At 32.8% G+C, this 16,548-nt stretch overlaps 1 protein-coding gene across 2 annotated transcripts in view; it reads left to right on the top strand.

The window, feature by feature from the left end:
• LOC111148282 (chromodomain helicase DNA binding protein 1) overlaps positions 1 to 15,313 on the top strand; it is a 70,859-nt gene extending 55,546 nt beyond the window's left edge. The window contains exons 28-37 of one of the 2 annotated variants that reach the window (XM_022504762.1): positions 235 to 385; positions 1,321 to 1,443; positions 2,294 to 2,422; positions 2,862 to 3,125; positions 3,478 to 3,618; positions 8,181 to 8,359; positions 10,861 to 10,957; positions 11,928 to 11,979; positions 12,740 to 12,950; positions 14,739 to 15,313. In XM_022504762.1, the coding sequence (XP_022360470.1) occupies positions 235 to 385; positions 1,321 to 1,443; positions 2,294 to 2,422; positions 2,862 to 3,125; positions 3,478 to 3,618; positions 8,181 to 8,359; positions 10,861 to 10,957; positions 11,928 to 11,979; positions 12,740 to 12,950; positions 14,739 to 15,084 (1,693 nt within the window). In that variant the 3' untranslated portion in view covers positions 15,085 to 15,313. The remainder of the gene's footprint in view (positions 1 to 234; positions 386 to 1,320; positions 1,444 to 2,293; positions 2,423 to 2,861; positions 3,126 to 3,477; positions 3,619 to 8,180; positions 8,360 to 10,860; positions 10,958 to 11,927; positions 11,980 to 12,739; positions 12,951 to 14,738) is intronic. The other variant, XM_022504763.1, reaches the window with a different exon arrangement.
• Positions 15,314 to 16,548: the final 1,235 nt, after the last annotated feature.

Genomic DNA, 16,548 nt, shown 5'->3' with positions numbered 1-16,548 from the left:
CACCTGGGTGGCTCAGTGGGTTAAGCTTCTGCCTTCGGCTCAGGTCATGATCCCAGGGTCCTGGGATCCAGCCCCGCATCAGGCTCTCTGCTCAGCAGGGAGCCTGCTTCCTCCCTCCCTCTCTGCCTGCCTCTCTGCCTACTTGTGATCTCTCTCTGTCAAATAAATAAATAAAATCTTTAAAAAAAAATATGGCAGTTATAAACTTGAAAGTGGTTATTAACTTTGATACAGGTATACTATCCCATGCCACACAAAGGCAGCTCATTTTGATATAGACTGGGGCAAAGAAGATGATTCCAATTTGTTAATTGGTATCTATGAATATGGATATGGAAGCTGGGAAATGATTAAAATGGATCCTGACCTCAGTTTAACACACAAGGTACTTATATATTTCTTGTTTCTGTAGACTACTGGTACTGAATTATATTTTTGCTTTTAAATTATGTTAGAAATAAACTCAATTGATAGGAAACCAAGGTTGCAACTAGCTGTATGACCTTGGCATCTTGATTTTCATGAAGGGGTTGAATTTGAATGTCTCTTAGATTTTGCTTTACCTCTGAAATTATATTTTTTTATTAAGGCATAGGTTTATTTTTCTTCATATTACTAGGTTTAAAGTAAAATTCTCATTCTGTCACATTATTCAAGAGCAAAATAATTTTTTTTAAATTATTAATGTTTAGGGGTTTTAGTGATTTGATACTACCACAACTAAAATCATTTTTTTGCCTAGACTAGAAAACACTGGAAGCATTGCCTTATTATCATATATCTTTTTATATTTTACTTCTTCACAGTCACTTTTAATATTGGTGTTGCATCATTTGCTATCTGTGAAGCCAAACTTGAATAGCTTAAATTCCCACTGTAAAAATTTCTTCAGAGTCCATGCTTTGGGTCACATACATAGCTGATACATTGTATTTGACGAATTTTTGTATACTTTATAGTTAAATATACTGTTACTAAGAGAGGGAAGATATCTAAAAATAATGTTTAATAACACTGGATGCTACATATACTTGTACATTTGAAGGAAATTTCTAACCTCACACTTTATATTATTTTGAATGGAGTGATTTTTTTTTTTTCATGTATTTATTTAGAACTCATTCCCAGGCAAATGAAATCTTTGCTGTGGTGTAGGTATAAATAAAAAAATGTATTTTGCATTCTTACTGCATTCAAATTTTAACAGTTAGAACTTGCAGTAAATTATGTGTTTCTTTAAATGTGTAAGCCTTATATATAGGCAGTAAATTTCTCATATTACTTATTAAATACAACCTGAAAAAATTAATTTCTTTCAAGATCCTTCCAGATGATCCTGATAAAAAACCACAAGCAAAGCAATTGCAGACACGTGCGGACTACCTCATCAAATTACTTAGTAGAGATCTTGCCAAAAAAGAAGCTCAGAGGCTTTCTGGTGCAGTAAGTTAAAATTTAGATGCTTAAAGAGCAGTTTACTTTTCAGTATGATAAATTTAGTTTACTGAAAGCCCTAGATATCTGAGGCTAATATGACCTTATAAGTGTATTTTTCTGTAATTTGATAACTTTAATTGCATTTGATGACATTTTGCCCTAAGTTATCTCTGCATTCCTGTTAAAACTGGTATGTCCTTTTTTCAGAAGTGGGATCCAGGTTTTTTTCCTAATGTTTGGATAGGTACTAGGGGCAACCTGTTTAAAGTGGTGTACTTTTTAAGAGATCAAGCCTCTATTACTCTTTTATTTGGTGGTATTGGAGAGCTGAAGGTACAGCGTAAAGAACACTGAGCTTATTTATTAGGGGCAGGGGGTCCAAAATAGTAGGAAAAATACACTGAAGAAGAGGTGATTGGAAACTAACAGCCTTTAACCATTTGCATTATAACCACAATGTTAGTAGCTACCTATGTACCAATAAAAATATTTATAATGCTGTCTCTGGTAGGATCAAATTTAGTTTAAGATAATAGTAATTTAGGAAGGTGAAAAACCTTCCTTCTGTTTCTTTCAACTTTTGCTTTTCTCTAATCCTTTTTTAAGGGAATAATTAATTGTCGTTAGTTCCTGTTATTCATAATATGTACTTGATTTGTACAAATATGTACTTGATAATATGTACAAAATCACTTTTGTTGATTTTCTAAGACTGGTGTAGCAGATTGTGATTAGACTAAGGATTGGGTAGGAATATCTCTTTTTTAGCTTTTTAGATTTAGAATTCAAGAATTTTTTTTTTTTTTTTTTTTACTGAATCTGTGGAGTTGGTTAGAATAAAAATAATTATTTTTAGGGAGGATCAAAGAGGAGAAAAGCAAGAGCTAAGAAGAATAAAGCAATGAAGTCTATAAAAGTGAAAGAAGAAATAAAGAGTGATTCTTCACCCTTGCCTTCAGAGAAGTCTGATGAAGATGATGAAAAGGTGAGAATGTGTTTTTAGAAAGATTTTTATATTAGAAAGGCACATAGCATGCTTTAGTATACTTAACATTTAAAATTTGAACTAAGACAAATTTTACTTTAAGGTACTAAAGTTCCTTTTTTGTAGTTCATTACATAGTCTCATGTATGAAACAGAATTCTACCCATCACTAAGAGGGATAGAGCAGAGGTCTGTCCTTTTCAAACATTTGCCGTTTAAATGAGGTTCTGTTTCCTTTCATTTTATTTTGAATTTTGAATGGGACTGGCTTACTTTAGTTTTTATAGGAAGGTGAACTTTGCATGTATCATTATTAACGGGATTCTGGGTTATTTCTTTCTGAATCCATGTACATGCAATCCATAGTCATGCAAAGAAAAGAAATTAGTCTTTGTCAAGATTTGGTTAGTAATACATTGGCCATACTTGCCCTTTTCAGGATGAGATCACTTCTGTGAAACATCCAAATAAAAAAATTAAAACAGAAAGAGACAGTGAAGAAAGACCTGAGCCAGATGTTTTTATAAAGAAGGAATCAGAAGAAAAGAGGGAAGCAAAAGAAAAAGAGAATAAAAGAGAACTTAAAAGGGAGCTAAAAGAAAAAGAGGATAAGAAAGATATAAAGGAAAAAGATTTTAAAGAGAAAAGAGAAAACAAAGTAAAAGAAGCTATACAGAAAGAAAAAGACATAAAGGAAGAAAAGGTATGCAAATCATAATATAAACTTAGAAAGTGACATAATCAGCATATTTACATTTTAGGAAAATAAATTGCCTATCATCCCAAATTAGCCTGAATAACCAAGTTCTTTAAAAATACATATGGGTATCTAGAAAAGGAGAAAAACTTTTTTGTTTGTTTGTTTTTAAAGCTTTACCTATATGGTAACATTGCAGAGTGGATCCATTTTTGGTTTCCCAGACAGATAAAATAGAGTGTGGAATGTGAACAAATCACTGTAGAATAAAGTAAGACAGTAATTGTTTTCTGGAAGTGTTAATCATTTTACCTTTGTTTTTGTTGGACTTTTGTTTTTATTTTCTCTTTTTCTTTAGTTGAGTGAATCCAAGTCTGATAGCAAGGAAAGATCCAAGAAATCTTCAGTGTCAGATGCTCCAGTTCATATCACCGCAGGTGGTGAACCAGTTCCCATATCTGAAGAATCTGAAGAGCTAGATCAGAAGACATTCAGCATTGTAAGTAGTAGACTTGCTGGTTATTAGTAAGAATTCATACAGTATTTTAATTGGCAATTTTATCTTCTGGAGCTTTTAATTTAGAAGTGTTTTTGAATTGGGTAGTACTACAGTTCAGATTGATAAAGGCAATAGATTTAAATTTTGAAAGTTTTCTTAAATTTAGAATTAACTTGGAAAAGCTCTTTAATAAAGACTTTAAGGAGAGGCATTTAGGGAATGCTTGGAGCAAACTTTTTTCCCTTCAGCTTTAGAATTGTAAACTTCTCTGTTCCTGTACCTTTTATCTTTGTAACATTGCTTCTTATCTATAGAATAGGACTAGCTTTTTTTCCCAATCTTTTATAGACCAATATTCTTAGAAAGTACAATAAAAACAAATAGTGAAATTATTTCATTAGAAAAGTGAAAATAAGGGGAAAATGCAAAACGTAAGCCCCATTGTATTACCAGATTCAGTAGACCTAAAATTACATTGTCAAATTGATAGAAGGGTTTCTAAAATTTCTGCCTATTCCCTCTTGTGAACTAGTACAGTTTCATAGGCTACTTTAGCTAACAACTTGGCTAATAAATACTGGGTTTACATGTTGTCATGCTTTTATATTCATCAAAGTCAGGGAGGCTCAATCTTGGCCTTTTTCCAAATGAGTTCTTTATATAATCAAGTTCTTGATATAATCAAGAACCCAAAATAGTCTCTACTGTGAAATTAATTGTGATATAAATTTTGAGGAAAACTTAATAGTGAGGTTGCAGTGTGGGAAAGCAGTTATGTGCAGCAATTGAATGTACTGGCTCTGGAGCCAGAGTGCTGCTATTAGAAAAGTAAGTATCACGATCAGAAGAGTTGATACATAGAAAGTTTTCAGCTAGTGCTTTGCTCAAAAAAATTGGTAGTGGTTGTGGTGGATATTGTTGTTGAATATAGACATGCCAGCAGATTGTTAAAGGACTAAAAAATTCCAGATACAGAGCAAAATCAGGAGGAGTAGTAATGTTACTAGAGAAAGAAGACTGAATGATATGAGAAAGGTACAAATTATTCTTCAATAAGAGGTAAATTATTATTGGTAGCACCTAAAGGGAAAATCTGTAGTCTGATATAAATGTATCTTATTTATATATGGTTACAGTATACACAAATACATGTAAATATGTATTCATATGGGAATATTTCATCTTTGGGGTGCCTGGGTGGCTTGGTTGATTAAGCTTCTGACTCTTGATTTGGCTCAGGTCATGATCTCAGGGTCATGAGATTGAGCCCCGTGTTGGAGCCTCCTTAAGATTCTCTCCCTTCCCCTCTGCCTCTCCCTCTTACGCACTTGCACATGCTCTCTCTCCTCTCTCTCTCTAAAAAGATAAATGAAATCTTAAAAAAAAGACTATTTCCTCTTTAGGATCTCTAGAATCTGAATCTTTTTGCTGTTTTGGTATAATCTTAAGTCAGTTTTATTGCTAGTATTAATCAAATGCTATACTTGAAAGGTGGAAATTTTCACTTCTAAAAACATGTTTTTGTTTTACCTCCTACACTGTTTTAGATGCCCAGGTTACCTTCTTTTCCCATTTTCTTCTACTTTGTACCCTAACTAGAGAATGTTGATCATTGAACCCATTTATTTATTCATTCCTGCTAATTCCATGGCATGCCCTAATACACCTTCAGATATTTTTCATGCTCTTTAAGTATAGTAGTTTCTACCTCAGTTTTTTTCTCCTTCTTATTTTAGGCTGTTTACATCCCTCCAATCCCTAAGAATGTTGGAGACAGTCAGAATAAGCTACTCTTATTCCTGATTTCCATCGTACTTATTTGAACATATCTCTGGACTTTCATTTTTATCTCTTACATGCTGGGATCCCTCAGCATCTTTTTAAGGTTAACCTTTCTGTTTGTGACCTGGTTCTTAATCTAGCCTCTCTCTATTTTCTGTTGATTTTTTTTTTTTTTAAAGCCTCTCTATTGGGTGGGAATAGGGAGGTGGTGGTGTGCTTTTGCTTTTCTGAAGTGAAGACTGAACTCTTTTGAACTGCTGCCCTTACTCTGCCTATTCATTACTGAGTTAGGTGAGATAGTACCTCTTGCCACCTTTCTTTGCCTACATTTCCTCCTTAGCCTTCTGACTGGTTCATATAACTGCTGAAATGGAAAACTTCCTGTTGTGCCCAATGCACGAGTTTCTTCTCCATCAACTTTTATGATTGATCTTAAAATCGCTTGTATTATGGAGAGAATGGAATAGTTTTCAACATGGACTCTGTAGCCAAACTTTCTGAGCTCACATGATTAGGATTTTACTGCTATATAAATTTTATTTGGAAGTAGCTCTGATTATTAAATTCGGCGGTCTTTTCTTGGTCTTCATTTTCCTTTACATCTTTGCTTAATTTGACACCTCTTGATTTTCTTTGTGTCTTATTGATTTGTCTCCTAAATATCCTATGTAATTTAACAGTTAAGAAAGAGTACAGCCTTTGAGGTCAGACCTGGGTTTGATAGATGTCATTTCACTCTAAGCTTCAGTTTCTTCAATAAAATAAATAGTGTTGCAAAGGTCTACTAGCAGAATTAAATGAGGTGACTTTACACAACACATAGCTTCTAATACTTAGCAAGTGCTTTGTAAATATTGGTTATCATTGCTCCAATTCCCAACTTCAGGCCTTGGCCTTAGCATAGATTTTGGTCAGGAATTCTTTTTTTCTTTTCCGCTATCAGTCAATGAGCAAATCATATTGGCTCTTCCATACTATTTCAAGCTATATCCATCTCTGCCTTCAATTATTTCAAAAGCTTCTTAGCTGTTTTTCACTGCTCCCATTCATCTTTTGCTCATACCCTTTTCATTCCTCAGTGCATACTCCACACACAGCAGCCAGAGTGATAATGACTGTTACAGAGAGGGTAGAGTCACCCCTGCTTATTTTTTTGCTTCAAATCCTTCGAAGAGTGGCTTGCCCTCACTCAGGATGAAAGATTTATAATAGGCTAAAAGATACTGCATCTGGTTTATTATTCCCATCATCTCTTGCTACTTCTAGGTTCTGGCCATGCTGGTATTTATACTATTTCTTTGAACTTTCAATTTTTAGAACATATGTACTTGTTCTTCCCTCTGCTCAAAATCGCTTACTCTGTCATTTTCTTTAAATAGATGCTCAAACATCACTGTTCTCTGAAGTCTTACTTGAAGTAGAAATCTCTCTATTTTTCTTGATTTATTTTTCTTTGTCACCATCCAGCACACTGCATCTTATTTATTTATTGGCTGTTTTCTCCTACTAGAGTACAGGTTCCACAAAAGCAAGATCTCTTTTATTTATTGCTCTATTTCCTGGGTCTGAGATAATGCTTAGAACATGGTATGTACTCAAATTATATATGTTGAATGAATCATTTTCTAGCAGAATATAAACTACCAAAATCGAGCAAGAAACAGGAAATGTGGAGAACAGAGAGGAGTAATGCTGGAAATTAGAAAGGAAAAGATTTTCCCTTAATAAAAAAAAAGACAACAGGCCTGGCAGAATTCTGATTTTAACTAAAAAGCATGTAATTCTAATATTATTTAAATTATTTCTGACAGAAGATGGATAACTTCCAAGCGATTTGGATAAGTAAGTCAATAAAACAGAATAAAATACTCAGAAACGATTCCACACATATACAGACACTTAATAAGACTGGCCCTTCCATGGCAGTGATATGAGGATTTCTTCTTTAAATGATGTTGGTTCAGCTAAATATATTTTCTATAGTTGATCCATCCTTAACATTCTGGGAACTAACCCAGCTTTGCTACTTGAGGATATCATTATTCATTTTACATTTGTTTTGCATTTGTATGCATAAATAAAATTTGTATAGTTTGGTTTTTTAGTAATACTCTTATTTAGTTTTGGCTTAAGGTTATAGCTTTTATTGCACATGTTGGACTTTTAACTAAATCATACAGTTTTTGATATATCATCCTTTTATTGGCATGCCAGTGATATGTAGGCAATGGAAAAGGTTGGTTCCTATTAAGCATTCCCAGTTCCCTGACCAGCCAAAATATAAGAGCAAAATTCTTTAGCTACTTTCTTTTGTCCCAAAGGTTTAGAAGCATAGACAGTTTATACTTATAGCTGCATTGATTTTAATAGCTTTGCCAGCATTTTTATTTTATGAAGATCCTTATTTTTTACATTTTATTCTATATTAGAGTGAATCTAAGATACTAAGTTGTGTTTTGAGATACATTATTTTTTAACATTCTGTGTTTAAGACTGCTTAATAATGTGTTACAAGGTATAAAGTAACCATTTTTATAGAAGGTAAGTAAACCCAAAGCTTTAACATACATAAAGATTGAATTTAATTGATAGTGGAAAACCTTACTTTCTGAAGAAAATCTGAGAGAAAAAACCCTGATATTTAAGAGCTGCGATGCATGCTTTAATGCTTATTTTAGCATCAAATTGTGTTATATTTACTCATATAGATGTATTGAAGGAAAAAGATCTTTGTTGAATTCTTATTTTTAATACATGTTCTTATTTTCCCATATTTAAAGTGTAAAGAAAGGATGAGGCCTGTCAAAGCAGCTTTGAAACAACTTGATAGGCCTGAAAAAGGCCTTTCAGAAAGAGAACAATTGGAGCATACTAGACAGTGTTTAATAAAAATTGGAGACCATATCACAGAATGTCTGAAAGAGTATGCAAATCCTGAACAAATCAAGCAGTGGAGAAAGTAAGTGATGTGCTTTTCAGGAAACATGAAATTTGTAATTACGTAACCATCTATTTGTGTCTTATTATTTCAGTTTCTTATTCTGAAGTTTAGGTAACAAAATAATGTTTAAAGAGGTAGTCTGAGGGCGATTGTTTTCATTTTTTCCCTTTAACTTCAAAGCTTTGTATTTGTGAAAGATTGCTTAATTATATGTCATGATAAGCCACAGGTGGCACCTCTTCCTTTAAACACAAAATAGTGAAGGGTTGGCTGGGTGACACAGTCAGTAAAGCACCAGACTTCAGCTCAGGTCATGATCCCCAAATCCTGGGATTGAGCCCTGCATTGGGCTCCATGCTCAGTGGGGAGTCTGCTTGTCCCTTTCCCTGTGCCCCTTTACCTGCCTGTGTTCATGTGTATTCTCTCTCTCTCTCAAATAATTAAAATCTTAAAAAAAAAAAAAAAAAGTAGTGGAAACTTCTATTAAAATTCAGGCTACATTTTATTTTTAGAAATTTCTACAGTTCGCCAAATTTTTCTTAGTAATAACTTTAGAATTTTGCAGTACCAAATAAATAAATTTATTGTTATATAAATTTAGCAATTCATCTTCTAGGTCTAAGTATACAGCCTTGTAAAAATTAATTTTCTCAAGCAGTGTAAAATGCAGACTTTTACTTTCCCCTTTATTTTAGAAGCAGCAGCAACACAATTGATCTTAAAATTTATAAATCTGAGCTGCTATAATATTATACAAATCACTTAATGACTACCAGATCCAGATCAGTGTTAAGCCAAGCTACTGGACAAGTTAGGAATACTCCAAAATGACCACAACCCAGTCATATCAGTTTATTAGTTTGTGGATTTCCTTGCTTTATGCAGTACAGCTATACATTAAAGCAGAAAACTGTAATAATGACATTTCTGAAGGACTGATGATTACATGAGAGATTTTATCCTTGTCCACTTTCTCCTTAAACTCCACCAGGACCCATGTTAGAGGAGACGAAGTTGATTATGATCACTAAGCTTTTGAAAACAAATGAAACTGAGCTATCATGACTAAAGACACTGAAGCCATGCGTGGACAATAAAAGCATAAAGACATGTGCCTATAATGCCATGCAGTGATTCCTGGAGTTGGTATCAGAAGACATGCTTGGTCCCCATTTTGGCTAATTATTGGCTTTGTGATCTTGAACAGTTACAGAATATCTCTGAGCCCACTAGTAATCATCTGTAAAATAACATCATCTGTACTTGCAACCCTTTATAAACTATATATAAGGCACTGTATATTTTTCAACTGAGTGATAAGATATATTATGAGGAGGGGCACCTGGGTGGCTCTGTCCATTAAGCATCTGATTCTGGATTTTGGTTCACGTTGTGATCTCAGGGTTCTGAGATCAAGAACTCTCCCTCTGCCCCTTTCCCTGTTCACACTCTCTTCTCTGTCTGAAATAAATAATCTGAAAAAAAAAAAAAAAGATTATGAGGAAGGAGAGGAAATAATCATAAAGTACTATGTTATTTTGTCTGGCTTAATCTTTTATTTATAGTTGGAATATATATACTAGAGTTTTAATGCTTTCCTTAAATACCATAAGACAGAATTCTATACATCTCAAGCTCTTTCAACTCACATGATGACTCCCAAACCACAGAACTATAGAACAGGGATACAGTGAAGTTCAATTATATATATTTATTAGGCTTAAATGGAAATATAGCCACATTATCTTTTTATATTCAAGATCCAAATTTAAAGTTTCTCTGTTAATGGGTCCCATACAGTTGCTCTTTAACACATTTTTTTTTTTTTTTTAGATTTTATTGATTTGATAGACAGAGATCCCAAGTAGGCAGAGAGGGGGAAGCAGGCTCTCCGCCGAGCAGAGAGCCTGATACGGGGCTTGATCCTAGGACTCTGAGATTATGACCTGAGCCGAAGACAGAGGCTTTAACCCATTGAGCCACCCAGGCACCCCTCTTTAACACATTCTTTAGGACCCTTCTTAAACAAGCTTAATCCACACTATCTGATGGTATCTTTAGTCAGACTACTAGCATAGGTTATTTCTTTTATAGTAATAGGAACCATGATATGAGTCCCTTCCTGATTTGTAAGTTTATAGCTTTTTGGTTTCAAATGAGGATGGATTACTACTTTTCATTCTAAAAGATTATAAAATGAAAGGATTTGGAAGAGAAGTAAAAGTTAATGTTTAATTTCATTTGGAGTCTTATTCATATGGGAGCACCAGCCTGGCTCAGTCTTTGGATCATGGAACTCTTGATCTTAAGGTTGTGAGTTTGGTGTTGGATGTAGAGATTACTTAAAAAGATTGGAGTCTTAACCATGTAAAGTTTTTAAAAATACTAGAAATAATGTCCTTGGGCTTTGTTCCATAGAAGGCCAAGTATGTGTGTATGTGTGTTTCTGTCTAGAGGTTAGGGGTTCCATAAAAAGGCTTAATTTTTCCACCAGACTGATTTACCTGTTCTTCTTCTAGAAACCTGTGGATTTTTGTATCTAAGTTTACGGAGTTTGACGCAAGAAAATTACATAAATTATATAAACATGCTATTAAAAAACGACAGGAATCTCAGGTAAATTAATGCATCATATTTTTTCCATTAGTTTATGTTACTAAAACTGAGACATTCTTCCATATAGAAGAATTCAGTTAATAAATGTAGAAGGAATGAAGGAAATGCAAAATCAGTGTTAGAGCACAATAAAAGTTGTTACAGGTAGGATCTTCTGAAGGAAGCTAAAATAAGTGGTCATGAAAACAAGATATTGGCATAGTCTAAGGGTATCTCCTCCAAAGTGTTTAAAAACCACCTTAAACATTTGATCAGGGTTAATAGCATAAACCCTCAGTACATGCACTAAGAAAAAGGTACATCACTTTTGTGGAATTCTTGGCAAAAATGCATACCTTAGTTTGATCATGAGAAAAATATCAGACAAACCCCAACTGAAAGATGTTCTATAGAATAACTGTCTAGTACTCTACAGAAGTGTCAAGGTCATCGAAGACAAAAGAAAAAAAAAACTAAAAAGCTGTCTGAAATTGGAGGAAATTAAGATAACATGAAAACTCATTTTTCATATGAATACCAGATTGGGTCTTGGAGCAGAAAAAAGATTTTACTGGAAAAATGTAAAATTTGAATAAAGTTTCTAGTTCAGTACATAGTATTGTCCCAATGTTAATTACTCAGTTTTGATTATGCTGTGCTCTTTTGTAAGATATTAACATTAGGAGAAGCTGGGTAAAAGGCATATGGGAACTCTAGGTACTTTTTTTGCACCTTTTCTGTAACTCTAAAATTCTTTCAATTTTAAATAAAATTCTTTCATTTTAAAGAAAGTCATGGGACAGATAGTCTATGTTTTAAAAAATCTGGAAGTGTATCTGGAAGTGATACATGTATACATTCTAATATACGAGGACTTCTTTTAACATCAGGATTTTCTTTTTAGGGTGGTTATTTTTTTTTTTCTTTTTCCAATTTTGTAAGGGTATTTGAAACCACTTTAAAGATTTTTACATATCTGCATTTATTTTAGCAAAATAATGACCAGAACAGCAACTCGAATGCTCAAGTGATTAGAAATCCAGGTAAGTGTTACTAATTATTTTAGAGATTAAATTTAAAAATTGTTTTCCTCTTTCAGGTTTGTTTTACGTAATACCCACATTTTTATATCAAATCTTGTTATCTTAAACAGTAATCCTTTTAGCTTATTAACCTTCCCATAAATCAACCTCTTGTCAGTTTCTAGAACTTATAGAATAATTGTTAAAGTGAATGTATTTTTTTAAAATGTTATTTCGGGCATGCATGGGTGGCTCAGTTGGTTAAGCATCTGCCTTTAGCTCAGGTAATGATTCCAGAGTCCTGGGATCAAGCCCTACATTGGGCTCCCTGTTTGGCAAGGCGCCTGCTTCTCCTTTTCCCTCTCCTGCTCCCTCTGCGTGTGCTCTCTCCTTCTCTCTCTCTCTCTCTCTCTCTCTGTGTGTCAAGTAAATAAGATCTTAAATAAATCTAATAATAATGTGTTCTACTGGTGCAAGAGCAACGAAAGTATAGTCTGAGAGGAAAATGGGCCTTAAATTTTTCAGTTGTATTTTTACACATTTCAGAATACAGTAACTCTTTTGTAGGCCTTAATATACTGCCTTTAGAGACCATTTCTAAAGTCTTTTAACTGTCTGTTGAACAACTGATTTTTTTTTTTTTTTCTGGAGTTGAAATAGGTGTTCTTATAATCTAGCAGCAAAGTTACTTTTGTTTACCATGGTTTTTTTTGGTCTGTTTTCTGTTTGTTTGTTTGTTTTTACACATCATTAACCAAAGCTGTACTCTTTTATCTAACAGATGTGGAAAGATTAAAAGAGAATACAAATCACGATGATAGCAGCAGGGACAGTTATTCATCTGATAGACACTTATCTCAGTATCATGATCATCATAAAGACCGACATCAGGGAGATTCTTATAAAAAGACTGACTCTAGGAAAAGACCCTATTCTTCTTTTAGTAATGGTAAAGATCATCGTGACTGGGATCATTACAAGCAAGAAAGCAGGTAAACTGGACAATTAGTTTTGAAATTTTGCTTATTCATATCTTTTTTTTTTTTTTTAAGTTTGCAATACTCGACTTTATCAGTCAGTTCAGTATTCAGGTAATCATTACAAATCATAAGTGAAATAAAGGTGTTTATTTACAAATAAAAAATTGATACAAAGTAATTTTTGTTAATGAGAACTGAATTTCTATAAAATTTTTTTAAATTCTTAATTTAAGATCAGAGTGCTATAATAAATCATAGTATTCATTTTTATTGGTTGATTAGGAGATTATTGGCTCAAATACTCTTCAAAATACAATAATAGAGTAAAATAAAAGCTCAGTGGAATATGACTGAAATTTGATGAGGGGAGTTTTGTATTCCATTAAAAAAAAACGGGAAAAATTAACTGATGTGAAAACACTTATACTGAGTTTATATTTAATCACAACAATCTGGGAAGTCTTAAAATCAGAAGTTTTCTCTGTTTATTGTTGTTATTTGAAAACTAAGTAGTAGAAAACCTAATATCACAAATACATTATTTGATAAAGGAATACTTTCATCAGTTAATTATAATTATGAAGAGCAAAAGATAAAACAAGAATAAGTAAAAGATCAGAAATAGAGAAATTAGTAGATTTTCTTTTCATTTTAGTTAGGCTCACTGCAATAATTTCTTCTGTCATAGAAGCACTGTCATAAATACATCAATTCTGGAATTGCTCTTAGAATTAGAAAAGGCACACAAAACAAAAGGATCTATTTGTAGTAGTAAATTTTTATAATTTCACAGGTTTATAGAACATAATTTATGTTGTTTATAACAACAACCTTTCCCCAACTAATGAAAATTCCCTTCTGGCAAATTAGTTCACAGACTGCATTTTAGAGGTCTTTATTTTTTTTCTGGTTAAAAGTTCATAAAAGGCTCTGATTTCAAGTGTATTCTGTATCATTATCTTAATCCCCACTTCCAGATAACTAAGATGCATTAGTATAACTTTTGCATAGGATAGTAGCAACCAGTTGAAAAATGGGCATTTGAACTAAATGAAATAATTCAGACAGAGAAAGACAAATACCGTATGATTTCACTTATGTCTGGAATCTTAAAAAAAAAAAAACAGAAAAACAAACAAAACTCGTAAATACAGAGAATAAAGCGATGATTGCCAGAAGGGAGGTGGGAGTTGGGGGTATAGGTGAATTAAGTGAAGGGGATTAATAGGTATAGACTTGCAGTTATAAATTTATATAAATTCAGATAATTATAATATATAATTATATAAATTTATGAATTTATGTAAATATAAATTTATATCGGGATATAAAGTGCAGCTTGGGAATAGTCAATATTGTAATAACTTTGTATGGTGACAGATGGTAACTACACTGAACCATGGTGAACATTCCATATTGTGTATAATTTGAAATCTCTTTATGTTGTACACCTGAAGCTAATGTGATATTATGTATCAGTTATGCTTTAACTAAAAATAAAATTGTATTTAATATTTAAAAAATAACTAAAAAAATAAAATGGGCATATAAAATAAGCTGCTGCCTGAGGTATCCTGTATGATTCACTTCAGTTTTGTGATTGAATCATTTTTCCAGCAAGGCATGCAGAGATAGAGCCAATGACTGAAGCTCATTTAGGAAGTTTTTGTAATGAAACACAGAGCTTATATACAATTAAGAAGATGCCTTAAAGTATTTTTCTGTTTTATTTTTTAATTGTTTTATTTGGAAAATTTTAATTCACATTATTAATTTAATCCCTCATTTATCTTTTATTAGGTATTACAGTGATAGAGAGAAACACAGAAAACTGGATGATCATAGGAGTAGAGATCACAGGTCAAATTTGGAAGGAAGTTTAAAGGATAGATCTCATTCTGATCATCGTTCTCATTCAGATCATCGGTTACATTCAGATCATCGGGCAAGTTCTGAATATACACACCATAAATCTTCCAGGGATTATAGGTATCATTCAGATTGGCAAATGGACCACAGAGCTTCCAGTAGTGGCCCCAGATCACCTTTAGATCAGAGATCTCCTTATGGCTCCAGATCTCCATTTGAACACTCAGTTGAACACAAAAGTACACCCGAGCATACCTGGAGTAGTCGGAAAACATAACAAAAACTGATACTTTGTCTTTCCGGACTTTTCTTTTAGCCATATATCATAAACCAACACAATAATTGCCTTACATGACTTGAAAGATATAAACAGATCTTCTATCAGTAGCAGTATTGTTACTTCTTTCCAGGATGCAAGGTCTATTATCCCAACAGAAGAGAAAATATTTTTATATTTAAGGATTATGCTGCACTGTACTACAAATACTGTAGTACTTTTTTTTTTTCTTTTTTAAAGAAATGGAAAATGTTTACTATTACAGGGACCTCAACACTGCCCTTCCATATAGGCTGGATAAAACTGTTTTTAAGTCAGTGATTTTAGACTGACCTCCATTTAAATTATGTTTGTATATGAACTTTACTCTGACCTGTGATCATGTTTCAGGAAGGAATGAAAGAGAGTTCTTTTCTTAATAAAGAAAAAACACTCAAGGACTTTGTTCACTTTCCAAAGCTACTTGTTTACATTGTACACTGCGACCACCTTGCCGCTTTTCATCACAAGCTTGAATATTTAAATTCTGTACTTATATCTGTAAAATAGCCAGGAATTTCCTGTTTGTGATCTATTATTATGCCTTTTTACACACACACATACACACAAATGGCTGTAAATTATTGTAAATGGATTAAATGAGCTTTCCTTACTTCCTTTCCCTTCTCAGGCTTTTTTTGACTGTTCCTTTCCCTACCAACTCAGGCCTTCTTATCATTTAAAAATATCAGTGTAATAACACTTTTTAATGATTTGTCTGATGGAATCATTGTTTAGAATGTAAAAAATGGGGAAAGGGGCCACTTAATTCCATAGTCCTCTTTTTATATTGACTATTTTATTAGATACATGTTATTTCTTTTTTTTTTCTTTTTTAGTAAATATTGTGTTTGTAGTAACAAAATGGTGAGATAATATGTAAAATCTAAACTGCATGCTCTGGAAACATTTTTTTCAGATGCATTTGGTTTAAAAGGGTAGGTGTATAAACACTTTTCAGAATCCAAAATGGCCAAAAGTTATTGTAAATCCATTTGTTTTCCCTTTTCATGTGGGCAATAATGTCAAATGTGCTATGCAGCCAGGTAACATTTTAGATAAACTTGATTGACTTTTAATATAAACTGTTACAATGCACACTGATTGTATATAAAAACCTTATATATGACAAATTAAATTTAAGAAAAAGGATATGTGGGCTCCTGTAATTTTCTGCTGCATTCTTATTCCCTCAAGCACTTAACTTTTTTTTTTTTTTTTTTAAGTGATAATGTTTAGCTACCAGGAAAAAGGTATTTTGGTAAGCAGTTAACTATTGTCAATGTGTGGCACTACAACTAAACCTATTTTGAAGACTGTATGAACAATCTATGAAGTAAAATTGAGATCATAGAAATCTTTGTTAGACTCTTGTTGGTTTCCTGCAGATTTTATTTTAGAATGCCTTATATTTATTCACAGATT

The sequence above is a fragment of the Enhydra lutris genome, unplaced genomic scaffold (assembly GCF_002288905.1).
Source record: "Enhydra lutris kenyoni isolate GAN:26980312 unplaced genomic scaffold, ASM228890v2 scaffoldscaffold19, whole genome shotgun sequence".
Lineage (NCBI taxonomy): Eukaryota > Metazoa > Chordata > Mammalia > Carnivora > Mustelidae > Enhydra > Enhydra lutris.
Note: the sequence above shows the minus strand (reverse complement) of the source record. Positions and strands in the feature narration are given on the sequence as shown.